Below are 14,896 nucleotides of genomic sequence, written 5' to 3' on the forward strand. Positions count from 1 at the left end.
GGGTCAACACTGCAAATATTGACTCTTTGCATAAACTTAATGTAATTGTCAATAAAAGCCTTTGACACTTATGCTTGTAATTATACTTCAGTATACCATAGTAACATCTGACAAAAATATCTCATAACAGCGAACTTTGTGAAGACCAATACTTGTGTCATTCTCAAAACGTTTGACCACGACTGTACATGTAGGTAGAGTTAAAGTGACTATGCATAGATAATAAACAGAGATTAGCAGCAGCGTAAAAGAGGGGGTGGGGTGGGGTGGGGGGGAACAATGCAAATAGTCCGGGTAGCCTTTTGATTAGCTGTTCATGAGTCTTATGGCTTGGGGGTAGAACCAGTTAAGAAGCCTCTTGGACCTAGACTTGGCACTCCCGGTACCGCTTGCCGTGCGGTAGCAGAGAGAACAGTCTATGACTAGGGTGGCTGGAGTCTTTCATTCAGAACCGAAAATGATCCTGATTTCAACGTCCGGAAAATACATATTTTTTAACGTCTGGAAAATACCCCTTTTCAACGTCCTGGAAAATATTTTAAATGTACGGAAAATATGTTTTTTCACCTTTCATTCACCTTTCATTCAGAACCTAAATTGAACCTAACGTCAACGTTTTTTCAACGACATATTGCTTACTGGGACTATTCTAGTTTTGGGGGCAGCATTTTTTGGTCTCGCCTAGGGCGGCAAAACAGCAAGGACCAGCACTGAGTGTGTGTGTGTGTGTTTTCACAGTCAGTGTTGTGCCGTGAGGTGTTGTTTTATCTGTTTTTTAAATCTGATTTTACTACTAGCTTGAGTTACCTGATGTGGAAGAGAGTTCCATGTGGTCATGGCTCTATGTAGCACTGTGCATTTCCCAGCCTCTGTTCTGGACTTGGGGACTGTGAAGAGACCCCTGGTGGAATGTCTTGTGGGGTATGTATGGGTGTCTGAGCTGTGTGTTAGCTGTTTGAACAGACAGTTATTATTAGCGTTAGCATTTTTATTATTAGCATTTTTTGAAATATTTTAAGTGTTTCTAAAATCCCCAATGGGAACAATGAAAAATTATTGGAACCATTTCCCTGTTTGATCGCTAGGATGTATGGGTATTATGTCACCTCCACTGTGCGGCTCTATACGCAAAATATGTGCATTGATTGAAACAAAACACAGATAGGCCTATGCTACAGTTTGTTAACACCATCTGCTCTAAAATTCGCTTAATGTACATAATTCAAAACACCACTGTAGGCTACTTTGAAACAACAACATCTAAATGCATATTCCCACATGGGAATGAAATCTGATATGAAACGCAGATTCTGCATGGACGTTTCACCGGAAAAACTTGAAGAATTATCATTCCCGATTGACAGTGATAAATGTGAAGGGAGTGTTACCACATACATGTGTGCATAATGTAGAGGACACACATGCGCGGGTGATACGGATTATTAGCTCTGGGGAAGAGGATTCCAGGGGGGCCGAACGGGCGGTTACCTTCGAAACCGAAGCCTCTGCCTGTATATAACATCTGAATTATCATCTGAGAGAGCTGATGAAACGACAACCGTACAGACGGAGAGCCTTACGCGTTTTAGTGGCAATTGCACACTTATCATGGAGTACCCATCTATGTAGGCTACAACATGAAGTATAATGTTCATTCCACAGGAGCGGGCACAGGTGCATGTTATTGTTGTTAGGAACTTACAACAACAAAAACGTGCTAAATAAATGTTTCTGAATTTACACAGCCAGATGTTTTTGGTTGAAAGGAATTTCCGACCATAATTGATGATGCCCTTGAACATGCAGTCTACTGTTAAAACAGTCGCGCGTGCCTGTATTTTCATCTCGAGGTCGCGCATGAAGAGGGCGTAGTTGGAGGAGGTGTTGGGGGCAACATTTGTTGAAGGCGGGGGACGAGGGCAGGGAGAGGTTCTGCAAACGGAAGGGGATGAACAGGAAGCGCAAGGGCTGCGCACACAGAGGGGGAAACTGCTGGCAGTGTTGATTTTGCTAAATGTATTTATTCACCCCGTCTCCTTTCCGCCTGTGTTAAGGATTTTTGTTATCTATGTAAATGTCCCTTTAGTTTATTGGCGCCACCGTCAGTACTTCCTCTACAGTAAGCATATTATCAAACTAGTGACTCTTGACTGTCTCCAGCCTGCCACAGAACTTCCCGTCACTGAGAAGAACGCAGACGGAAAGAGCGAGCAGCTGAAAATGAAACATAGGGGTTGTCAATGATAATACAGTTCAATCTACACGGAGACCAGAGGAATAGACAAGTCGATATCACTGTCCTCTTTCAGTCGACTAGACGGGTCTCGACTGGCTTGCTTACCAACCTGCGTTGTATTCCTTGTTGAATACCCAGCTGCAGCTTGCCCAACTGTCGCCGAGACTCGAGCCAACCACTGGTGGGGGGTTTAATGGGAGCCTTGTTTCGATAGAACTCTCTTCTCCACTCCCCGACGGACCCTCGCTCGAATCAGACTCGGGCGCTGTCTTCCCCGGGGGGTGCCGGTTTTTGCTCAGTCTGACTGGGGAAGGAGGGCGATCCCCCCAGCCTTGACTGTCGCTCTGGCCGACCCTAGTGGAGCCTAATATGGCAGGAAATCTGAAGAAAGGCGGAGGACTGATCGGGATGATGAAGGACGCGTTTCAGCCCCATCACCACCTCCATTCCAATCACCAACCAGGGGCCGTGGACAAAAAGACGGTGGAGAAATGTTGGAAACTAATGGACAAGGTGAGTGACTAGCAGTCAGAGAACTATCTATCTAGCTACCCAGCTGATGATCAGAAGCGAGCATAGCTAGCTAATTAGCTAGCTCGCTTCCTAGCTAACTAGACAGCTACAGTACTAGCTAGCTAGATAACATTAGCTAGTTAGCTACGCTAGCTAGGCGTACACCGACCACCGACGCTAACGTTACCACCTTCTCTACTAGTCGGCGTAGCCTAGCTGGTCGGTGTACGCCTAGCTAACTAGCTAGCTAACGTTAATGATCTGTAATATATTGTATTCATCTGCAGAATATGTAGCTAGTTGAAGTTAGCTAGAACTAACTATATGGTTGTAGCTAGTTAACTTGATGCTGGTGGCTGGATTGCTAGCTACGTTAGCCAGCTACCTAGGCAGCTAGCTAGCCAATTAACGTTAGCTAGCAACATTGACCAAGAAAATCTCGCATGCATGGTGGTGGTGACTCAATCATCATCCAGATTAGGGTCTTGAAAATAATAGCTAGCTAACTGACCAACGTTAGGCTTGGGCTTTGATCATACCCATCGAGCTATATTTTACTGTTCAGAACAGAAGATCCATCCCATTGACAAAGGTTTGCGATAAGGTTGTAAAATTGGGTATTCATCATTTGGGATTTAGCTAACTAGCTAAATGTAATTTTAATGATCAGTGATTGTATGATCAGATAGTAAACAATCATTTTCTAAACAATGTGCCAACAATCTAACTGCTTGAATCCAACACTTAGCCGTGGCTCTTGAAGTCCAGATTATTGTGCAGCATGGAAATGAATACATGTGATCATCATAAAGAATTAGCTACATGTACTTCACACAAGGCGCAATTCACAACATCACTTCTTGGAAAATGTAGCTCGCTGACCCCTAGTTTCCTGTGCAATTCACACGGAATTATCACAGTAATTCAGAGGACAAGACACCCTTTTGTGTTTGTTTCTCTTTTAGTCTACACATCTGTCACTCTTTTTGCTTATCCAAAAGAACCCATGCCCCTGAAGGTTGTCATAATGGCACTTTTTGGCTAATTTGCATTGCTTCAAGAGACAAGTACATTTGCATTGACTCATTATGAAGAAGAGGTCACTTCACACAAATAGAAAAACAGAAGTGACACTAAAATGTCAGTTCTCCTTTTGTGTTTCAGAAAGTGACCTGGGCTTCCCAATCAATGGCACAAAGTCTAGTCTGTCTCAGGCATAGTTGAGGAAGAGGTGTGTGTGTGTGTCCACAAGACCTTTGCAATAGAAGAGTTTGTCCACAATGGAGGGTTGTTGAAAGGCAAACCACTGTAGAAACTGCGATATGTGATCTTTGGCATGCTAATTTTAGCAGAATGCTACCCAGTATCGACGTGTTTCTGTCAAATAGTGTGTGAGTGCTTCAAGGCAGGATACAACTTTACAAATTACGCTTGTGTAGACTTTGTTTGCTACTGTGGCAACTGGTACCCTATCAAGTGCTGTTCATAGCATTTGTACAGTATGATTGTCCCTCCCCTCTTTCAAAACAGGTTGTGCTGTCCCAGTCTCCAGTCCTGAGGTTAGCAAGAGAGTTGAGGAGGGGAATGCAGGACAGCTGAGAGGCAAACCTTTGGTTCAGTCCAGGCTACCACGACTGGACGTGTCTGTGTGTGTGTGTGCGCATCTTTAGCCTACTAACTCTGACCCCTTCCTTGGCTACAGACTTATCTTCTCTCTGACAGGACTCCTATACCTGGGTTGGAAGCGAATTAGGGTTTACGGTGACCCCCTCTGACTGGCTACACTCAACACAAGTAGATAGCATGCTTCTCTCGCTATATTCAATTCAAAGGGCTTTATTGGCATGGGAAACATATGTTTACGTTGCCAAAGCAAGTGAAATAGATAATAAACAAAAGTGAAATAAACAATAAAAAATGAACAGTAAACATTACACTCACAAAAGTTCCAAAGGAATAGAGACATTTCAAATGTAATAGTATGGCTATATACAGTGCTGTAACAACGTGCAAATAGTTAAAGTACAACAGGGAAAATAAATCAACATAAATATGGGTTGTATTTACAATGGTGTTTGTTCTTCACTGGTTGCCCTCGTGGCAACAGGTCACATCTTGCTGCTATGATATTTAAAATCAAATTTTATTCGTCACATGCAGATGTTATTGCTTGTGTTTCTAGCTCCAACAGTGCAGTATATCTATTTCACCCAATAGATATGGGAGTTTATAAAAATTTGATTTGTTTTCTAATTCTTTGTGGGTCTGTAATATGGTCATACATTTGGCAGGAGGTTTAGGGCCAAATATCATTCTAGTTTGCTATGTTTTTTTGTTAATTCTTCCCAATGTGTCAAGTAATTCTCTTTTTGTTTTTTCATGATTTGGTTCGGTCTAATTGAGATGCTGTCCTTGGGCTCTCTGGGGTCTGTTTGTGAACAGAGCCCCAGGACCAACTTGTTTAGGGGGCTCTTCTCCAGCTTCATCTCTCTGTAGGTGAATTGCTTTGTTATGGAAGGTTTGGGAATCGCTTATTTTTAGGTGGTTGTAGAATTTAACGGCTCTTTTCTGGATTTTGATAATTAGCTGGTATCGGCCTAATTCTGCTCTACATGCATTATTTGGTGTTTTATGTTGTACACTGAGGATATTTTTTGCAGAATTCTGCATGCAGAGTCTCAATTTGGTGTTGGTGAGCAGACCCCAGACCTCACAACTATAAAGGGCAATGGGTTCTAGAACTGATTTAAAGTATTTTTTGCCAGATCCTAATTGGTATGTTGAATTTTATGTTCCTTTTGATGGCGTAGAAGGCCCTTCTTGCCTTGTCTCAGATCGTTCACAGCTTTTTGGAAGTTCTGTGGCGCTGATGTTTAGGCTGAGGTATGTATCGTTTTTTTGTGTGCTCTATGGCAACGGTGTCTAGATGGAATTTGTATTTGTGGTCCTGGCAACTGAACCTTTTTTGGAACACCATTATTTTTGTCTTACTGAGATTTACTGTCAGGGCCCAGGTCTTTTTCTCTCTGTGTCGTCTGTCTCTCTCTCTCTCTCTCTCTCTCTCTCTCTCTCTCTCTCTCTCTCTCAAAATTTCAATTTAAGGGGCTTTGTTGGCATGGGAAACATATGTTTACATTGCCAAAGCAAGTCTCTGTTTCTGGCTATCACTCTCTCTCTCTGTTCCTGTCTGTATCTTGCTCTGTATCTCTCTCTGTCACTATCTCTCTCTCGTCTTCTCACGGATAAGATCAACCTGGAGCTCACTAAGCAGATGCAACCAGTGCTGCTCTGTGACTAGGCTACTCAATATATGGTGGGTTTATGATGACTGAGTTCAATAGACGTAATATGTTCAAGTACACAATTGAGACGACAGTCACGTTCTCCATTTTACTACATGACAGTTTGCTCCAGTATCCTGTATCTCTTTATAATGGAGAGTGACTGTCTGAGTGCAAGTTGAACATTAACATGAATGTAGCCTGTAAGTCTAAGGTAGACAAAAGATGTCTCTCTGTTTTAGATGGGGCTTTTATACTGTACGCAAAGAAGAAGCTGACGAAAAAGTAGATAGGATAGTTTGATTATTTTCGGGAAAATATGCCCTCTTCCTTTTTTCACTTTGATAACGTTACTCATTCATCGCAGGATGGCATGTATGTTTTTATGGTGTTCATTGATTATGGGTTTATGGTTGTCTCAGCTGCATGGCATGCTTTGCTATATTATTTTCCACCAGATTTGTTAGTAGCTTGAGGGGATTGACAATGGGGATGTGCAAACCAACACAGAGCCAAGATGCCAGTCCTACAAATACTTGTAAAAACAAATATTGCATCAACATCTGATGTACAATCCATGACATGATGATTCATAAGAAAACAGAAGGACCTTCACTCTGTCTGTGTATTGAAGAGGGACAGACGTGTGTGTGTGTGTGTGTGTGTGTGTGGGCTGCGGTGTGTGTGTGTCCTCTATTACCAGACCAACAGGAAGCTGTAAGCCTGTGATGAGTGTATTTCATTCTCTTCACTGTGTTGAAGGCCTTAAAATAGACTCGCTTAGCAAACCCTGAGAGTCACGATCTCAGCACTCGGTCTCCCATGCACTTTTACTCCATCTCCCACTTCTCCACCGAGAGGCATTTCTCACTCTCTCACTTCCCTTTAGTCCTTACAGGCCTTGATGCTCTGGCGACACTCTGCTGCACAAATGATTACTTCTCAGAGAGGGCTAGAGTATTTTATATTGAGGCGAAAAGTGGTATGATAAATATAATCCACGTCATCACACTATCATATCTATATATTTGTCAAATGGTGTTCAGCGGTAGTTTCGTTAGTGATATTGATGGTCCCTTTTCACTGACCGTTTTCTGTTGTGCGCAGGAGGGCTGCTTGTGTATGTATGCTTAACACTGTACACGCTTGAGAAGTTAGTTTGTTCAGTTCATGTTAGGGTACTTGACAGGGTTGTGGTCAATTCACTTCCTGAATTGAAAACATCTTCATAGGGAACAATGTGCAACTTTCAATTCAAGAAATAACATTTTCATTGTATTAAAACGGAATGGATCCCAACCTTGGTATGTATTAGCATACCACTTAGTCTCTTCCTCCACGGTTGCTGGCTTCTCATTTGTCTCAGTAAGCTGACTCATCATCTCCCCTCTGTCCTATCCTCTCTCTCCATCCAGGTGGTGCGACTGTGCCAGAACCCCAAGCTGGCCCTGAAGAACAGCCCACCTTACATCCTGGACCTGCTGCCAGACACCTACCAGCACCTCCGCACCATCCTGTCCCGCTACGAGGGCAAGATGGAGGCGCTGGGCGACAACGAGTATTTCCGCGTCTTCATGGAGAACCTGACCAAGAAGACCAAGCAGACCATCAGCCTGTTCAAGGAAGGCAAGGAGCGCATGTACGAGGAGAACTCGCAGCCCAGGTGATGCTCAGTTCATTCACTACCAAAATATTAACCCTTTCATTAGCCCAGAGCTAAGCCGAGCTGGACAGTGCTGGCCTTGGTTACACATCCACCATAGGTCCAGGAACTGTGATTTGAAGGAACATGGTGAAAAGCAACTATCTGAGCCAGTATGCTTTGGGACAGCACAATAGTCTGAAAAGGCTCTGAATTTGTTTCTCCTATGTCTGAAGTGAAGTGGGGGGTAATTTTTTATGATGAACCCCTCCCAATCATAGCATGCAGGTGTAGGGTTAGATCTCATTGATGGGTACATTTCTGCACCTTCTTAAAATGGAGCAATGTAGGCTTGTGTTGAGTAACAGCCAAAGAGAAGGGTGCTGTGGTTTGCACAAGTGAACATTTGTGGTCAGGATGACGCTGATCTACTTGCCTGTGTCTCTGTCTGTCTCTGTTTTCACAGCCTTTGTCGTTAGTAGGTTATAAGGAGCTAAAGAAATGGCAAAAACACAAAATGTAGTCTAACACTTTTTAAATTTTTTTATAACAACAACAAGAAATCACTCCTTATACAGTACATACGAACAACAACTTAGACACACACAAACAATGACTATATCTCATCTGCCCAGACCCGCATGCTCACACCCCCATCCCTACTGCCGCATTACTGTTTGCCACTTGGCTTTAAATTGTATCAATTTAACACCGTTTTAGATGTAACTGCTAAACAAAATCATATTTTGCCCCTGCCGTCTATGCATTCCCTTTATGATTTGAAGATCAGGGGCCAAAGTAAACAAGCATCTCAGAGAAAGAATTGTATGCGGTGCCATTAGCAAAGTTGAACAAGCGTATTAATTTTGACCACATTTATAAATCCCGTCAGAAATGCAGGATTTGGCCTAAATCTGCTTGATAACTACGGCCCCAGGTTATACAGTTAAAAATGACAACGAAGCTTGATTTGCACATATCTAACTTATTGCTGGACACTCTCCAAGCCTCTCCCAGCCCAACCGGTTACACGCAGTGGGAGCATGAAGATGATGGCTTCAGTTAAGTATCAATGGCAGGATGTGGCCAAATGTTTTGTCCATTAACTGACACAAGTTGGACCCCTGAGCTCATTCAATCTCCAATCTACTCAAAACACGACCCTTTTAAAAACTTTTATGAAAACTGTGGTTAATTTCCTTCCTTTAATGCAATTAATCAGAGTAGAGATGACTCTGTCTGCCTGTGGTTTTACATGGCTTCTGTTTTTTTGGACAATGAGTCTCCTTGTGCTGAAACTAAGGGAGGGGGGGAGGCTCAGCTCACAAGTTCATTCCTCTTCTGTCTTCCCCTTAATTGAATTAGCATTAAGTAATGGGCCCATTTGAACTGTCTTAACCACTCCTTTGTGAAATACATTTTCATCATCACTTCATTACAGAGTGAGTGGGTTCAAGAGCCGGAGCTGGTAATAACTGATGAAGCTTCCCCACACAGGGACCAGAGACAAACAGTGGTATTGTGCCTAGAGAAGGGCTCTGATGAGTAGGCTACAGCCCAGTAGCATGGTTAGTGTGTTACCAGCAGCAAATGGCTTTAGCTGTGTGACACTCATCCCATATCAGGGCTCTTAGCACGGTGTGCTTTACATGCTGACTAGACCGGGCGCGCGCATGTTGATTTTGTCCACCCACACCAGACGCGATCAGGACACGCAGGTTGAAATATCAAAACAAACTCTGAACCAACTATATTAATTTGGGGACAGGTCGAAACGCATTCATGGCAATTTAGCTAGCTAGCTTGCTGTTGCTAGCTAATCTATCCTGGGATATAAACATTAGGTTGTTATTTTACCTGAAATGCACAAGGTTCTCTACTCCGACAATTCATCCACAGATAAAAAGGTAAACCTAGTTAGTTTCTAGTAATCTCTCCTCCTTCAGTCTTATTATGGTGGTTAGCAACCAACTTTAAGGTGCATTACCACCACCAACTGGACTGGAGTGTGGACCTCAGTTCATCTTTCAATCACCCATGTGGATATATGCTCCTAAAAACCAATGAGGAGATGGGAGAGGCGGGACTTGCAGCGAGTCAAAAATAGAACCAAGTTCTATTTTAGCGCCTGGCTACACAGACGCTCGTTGACGCCCGGCGGGGCAGTTTGGATTAAACTATTGAATAACGTATGTGTACATTTATTTTGCAACGCTCGCACACGTAACGTGGTCAGCATGTAAGTTGAAAAATGTAGGCGGGCACACAGAAATTTAGGAGCACAATGAAAAATATTTGAGATATTAAAGCTAGAATCCTTACTTTTTCTAGGCGCACTGGTGCTCCTAAATTAAAATTCCAGGTTGCACAGCTAAATATTTAGTCGCATATGCAAGTAAAATGGTCGCACTGTAGAGCCCTACATACCACTCTCTTTCCTCCTGGATAGGATGGAGATGGTTAAAACAGTTTGATACACTGTTAGCTTCAGCCTCGACGAAAATAGTTTCCTGTATCGGCAAAATGTTAGCTATTCCCTTTCCTCTGGTTGTTGATAAAGATTGAGCACCATTTAGTGAAAAATGATGGATGGTAGTTATACATTTACATTTACATTTTAGTCATTTAGCAGACGCTCTTATCCAGAGCGACTTACAGTTAATACATATTTTTTTTATACTGGCCCCCCGTGGGAATTGAACCCACAACCCTGGCGTTGCAAACGCCATGCTCTATCAACTGAGCTACATCCCTGCCGGCCATTCCCTCCCCTACCCTGGACGACGCTGGGCCAATTGTTCGCCGCCCATGAGTCTCCCGGTCGCGGCCGGCTGCGACAGAGCCTGGATTCGAACCAGGATCTAGTGGCACAGTTAGCACTGCGATGCAGCGCCTTAGACCACTGCGCCACTCAGGAGTTATGAATTATATGATTATTACGTGGTCGTCACACATGGTTGTTTCTTCTCAGTCCATTGCAGTACAGAGAGCGATAGAGTGGGTGGATGTGGTGCTGAGATGCCCTGCAGATTTCTCCACAATATTACCCCCACCAAATCTGCTCTTCTATTTATTTTCATTTTGGCGTCTGTCCCTCCATATTTAGATTTGAGCAGTACAAGCAATTTTTGCTTGTCTTGCACACAGACATACAGACACACAGCCCCCATTGTTCTGAGGAGAGTGATCTATGCATTCAGTGTTCCGACTGTATTGCTGGTTGATTACCACAACCACGGTAGACTGAAAGCCCAGCCTTTTGCTAATTTGAGTTTTGCTTATTGTGCGGCTGTGGCCTGACATGGGAGCCCAGCTATGACTCTGCTGTGTGAGGGGGCGAGGTGTTGGCTGCGAGCTGCTAGAAGGGACCTGATGATTAACAGTGACACAGTCACACACTGTGTGTGCCACACAGTTTCTTCCCGGTAGACTGCGAGCTTCCTTTTCCTGTTTCTCACAGGCCACCTAGTGCCATTTTCTACCCTGCTCAGAGAGAGGGGGAGGGTGCACAACAGGGAGAGGGAGCACAGCAAACGCTAGCCTGTTCATAACCGCAAAGTCCAGGCTAAGTATGGAGTTGATCAATGTGTGCAGAAATAGGCACTTCCAACCTCCCCTATATCCGGATATTGTTCTGACCTCCCTGAGCTTTGCTGTTTGATCTGGCTTCCTTGGCTAAGCCCCTGACCAGCTCTCCATCCTGACTGCTGGTAGTTAATATATCCTGGGGGGAGAGGAAGGAGAGGAGGGCTGCTTTCCAAATGGCACCCTATTCCCTATATAGTGCACTACTTTTAACCAGGGTCTATGGGGCTCTGGTCAAAAGTAGTGCACTATGTAGGGAATGGGGTGCCATTTGGGACGCTGCAAAGAGAAGAGTCGTCCCGGGCGGAAGGGGTAATCCATCTGTAGCCCGAGGCGCGAGGCAAGGCTGTCCTGTAACTCCAACTCCGTTTTCATATCCACGGGTCAGGAAACCAGAACAAGGGTGCGGCTTTCCTTTTTAGCAGGGCGGCTCGCTCATCCTCCTTTCACTCCGCCACATGCCCATGATCCTGGCCTTGTTGGATTTGAATGTGTTCAGATCAACATATAAAGGAAGGACATTCCCTCTACATTCATACATCCCCTTTACAGCCTCCTGCTGCCTGTTGCAGCCTCCGCTGGCTTCAGCTGAGGGTATTGCAGATGGTGGTACCCCAGTGATGTCGGGAGAAGGATCTGCATGGTTGGCCGTGGGCCTCCTCCATCATCTTCCTCACTACTGCAGACACTCACTTTCTCTTTTCCGTGCTTTCTCTCTGCAGACTGAGGAAGAGGACGGAGGAAGAGCTAGCCTCCAATATCTTATTGCACCTGGCAGTCTCAAGCTAGTCTGCACGTCCCTGAAAGTACCTCAGTGGCATACACAACCACTTTGTTGTATCCATCTCTTCTAATTCCACCTTACTCTGACATGTTCAGCCTCTTCTCTAAATAAGCTGGCGAAACAATTGCAAATGGTTTAATTTGATAGCTTTGTGAATGTTGACAAAACGGTTGTCATATGTAGTTGCTATCAAAAGGGGCTTCTCTGCCTCCTATCTATGCTGCCGGAACTCTGTGGTATTATGCCAAGTTCATGTCCCTGCCAGCATTAGTACCACAACGTCACTCTATTTGCAGAGGGCACTTGTGCCAGTTGCTAAATTTGGCCCTCAAAGCCCTTGCCTAAGATAAGGTCTGACTTCCCATTTTCTATAGATCTGCCTGACTAGACAGGCAGCCAGCCTGCTGGTAAAACAATAGTTTCTCTCTCAGGAGCAGGCTATTGGCTTTGACTATCTCTCCCATCTTATCTGCGGGCAAAGGTCTGCGCGAACGGATCACTTACAGCAATAGGGAAATGCACTGTCGGATAACAATATCACGCAAAAGGATGTGTCGATTTTTTTTAGGGTGCTTGCAGAGAATGTGATATAGCCTACGTTTACATAATGCATGCTGTAGCGTCACTCATTGAGTCTGCTTATCTGCGTTTTAGGCTGCTGAATTTGACATTCTTTGCCACTTCATTCATGCATCAGTTTAGTCTCAATTCCTTATTTAGTGCACTACTTTTGACCAGAGCCCTATGGGCCCTGATCAAAAGAAGTGTGCTATGCAGTGAATAGAGTGCGATTTCGGACACACCCTTTATATTAGGCCATTAGGGGCCAGTTATCTGCTCTGGGTCTGACTTCATTTGGCTCTGTGAAAAGCACTCGACTGACTGGCCTTTTACCCATCATGCCACATGCAAGCCAAGCTGTTAGCGCTGCTGTGAATGGAAATGCAGTTAACACTTCCTGGGCTGCCGTTTCAGCTTGAGTTACACTGGCCTGCACATCACCCCTAGCCCGACCGCACTGCACGCACACACACGCTCGTATACACGCACACACGTACACATACAGTTGAAATCGGAAGTTTACATACACCTTAGCCAAATACATTTAAACTCAGTTTTTCACAATTCCTGACATTTAATCCTAGTAACAATTCCCTGTCTTAGGTCAGTTAGGATCACCACTTTATTTTAAGAATGTGAAATGTCAGAATAATAGTAGAGAGAATGATTTATTTCAGCTTTTATTTCTTTCATCACATTCCCAGTTTGTCAGAAGTTTACATACACTCAATTAGTATTTGGTAGCATTGCCTTTAAATTGTTTAACTTGGGTCAAACGTTTCGGGTAGCCTTCCACAACCTTCCCACAATAAGTTGGGTGAATCTTGGCCCATTCCTTCTGACAGAGCTGGTGTAACTGAGTCAGGTTTGCAGGCCTCCTTGCTCGCACACGCTTTTTCAGTTCTGCCCACATATTTTCTATAGGATTGAGGTCAGGGCTTTGTGATGGCCACTCCAATACCTTTACTTTGTTGTCCTTAAGCCATTTTACCACAACTTTGGAAGTATGCTTGGGGTCATTGTCCATTTGGAAGACCCATTTGCGACCAAGCTTTAACTTCCTGACTGATGTCTTGAGATGTTGCTTCAAAATATCCACATAATTTTCCTTCCTCATGATGCCATCTATTTTGTGAAGTGCACCAGTCCCTCCTGCAGCAAAGCACCCCCACAGCATGATGCTGCCACCCCCGTGCTTCACGGTTGGGATGGTGTTCTTCGGCTTGCAAGCCTTCCCCTTTTTCCTCCAAACATAACGATGGTCATTATGGCCAAAAAGTTATATTTTTGTTTCATCAGACCAGAGGACATTTCTCCAAAATGTAAGAGCTTTGTACCCATGTGCAGTTGCAAACCGTAGTCTGGCTTTTTTATGGCGGTTTTGGAGCAGTGGCTTCTTCCTTGCTGAGTGGCCTTTCAGTTTATGTCGATATAGGACTCGTTTTACTGTGGATATAGATATTTTGTACCTGTGTCGTCCAGCATCTTCACAAAGTCCTTTGCTGTTGTTCTGGGATTGATTTGCACTTCAGTGCGTTCATCTCTAGGAGACAGAACTTGTTTCCTTCCTGAGCTGTATGACGGCTGCGTGGTCCCATGGTGTTTATACTTGCGTACTATTGTTTGTACAGATGAACATGGTACCTTCAGGTGTTTGGAAATGGCTCCCAAGGATGAACCAGACTTGTGAAGGTCTACAATTGTTTATCTGAGATCTAGGCTGATTTCTTTTGATTTTCCCATGATGTCAAGCAAAGAGGCACTGAGTTTGAAGGTAGGCCTTGAAATACATCCACATGTAGACCTCCAATTGACTCAAATTATGTCAATTAGCCTATCAGAAGCTTCTAAAGCCATGACATCATTTTCTGGAATTTTCCAAGCTGTTTAAAGGCACAGTCAATTTATGTGTATGTAAACTTCTGACCCACTGGAATTGTGATACATTGAAATAATCTGTCTGTAAACAATTGTTGGAAGAATTACTTGACATGCTCAAAGTCAAAAACTATAGTTTGTTAAGAAGAAATTTGTGGAGTGGTTGAAAAACTAGTTTTAATGACTCCAACCTAAGTGTATGTAAACTTCCAACTTCAACTGTATATGCGCACACACACACACACACACACAGAGGCAACACCGCATCATGTTTATTTATGGCGTACTGCTGCCAGTTTCAAAATAATACAGATAATCTAGTCCTCACACTAGATTATGTGGAACATTAGGCTATAAACAGTTCCTTATTTGACCTGAAACCATCGGTTGCTTTCTCTAACACTGTTAGCACTTTT

General features: G+C 43.8%; 1 protein-coding gene across 1 annotated transcript in view; it reads left to right on the forward strand.

Moving 5' to 3' along the window:
• Positions 1–1,954: 1,954 nt before the first annotated feature.
• The window catches only part of LOC311105362 (E3 ubiquitin-protein ligase CBL-like), a 35,626-nt gene continuing 22,684 nt past the window's right edge, over positions 1,955–14,896 (forward strand). Inside the window, exons 1-2 of the mRNA XM_084147493.1 lie at positions 1,955–2,749; positions 7,446–7,693. Coding sequence (XP_084003619.1) covers positions 2,606–2,749; positions 7,446–7,693 — 392 coding nt within the window. The 5' untranslated portion in view covers positions 1,955–2,605. The remainder of the gene's footprint in view (positions 2,750–7,445; positions 7,694–14,896) is intronic.

This window comes from Coregonus lavaretus (genome assembly GCF_964263955.1).
Source record: "Coregonus lavaretus genome assembly, chromosome: 30".
NCBI lineage: Eukaryota > Metazoa > Chordata > Actinopteri > Salmoniformes > Salmonidae > Coregonus > Coregonus lavaretus.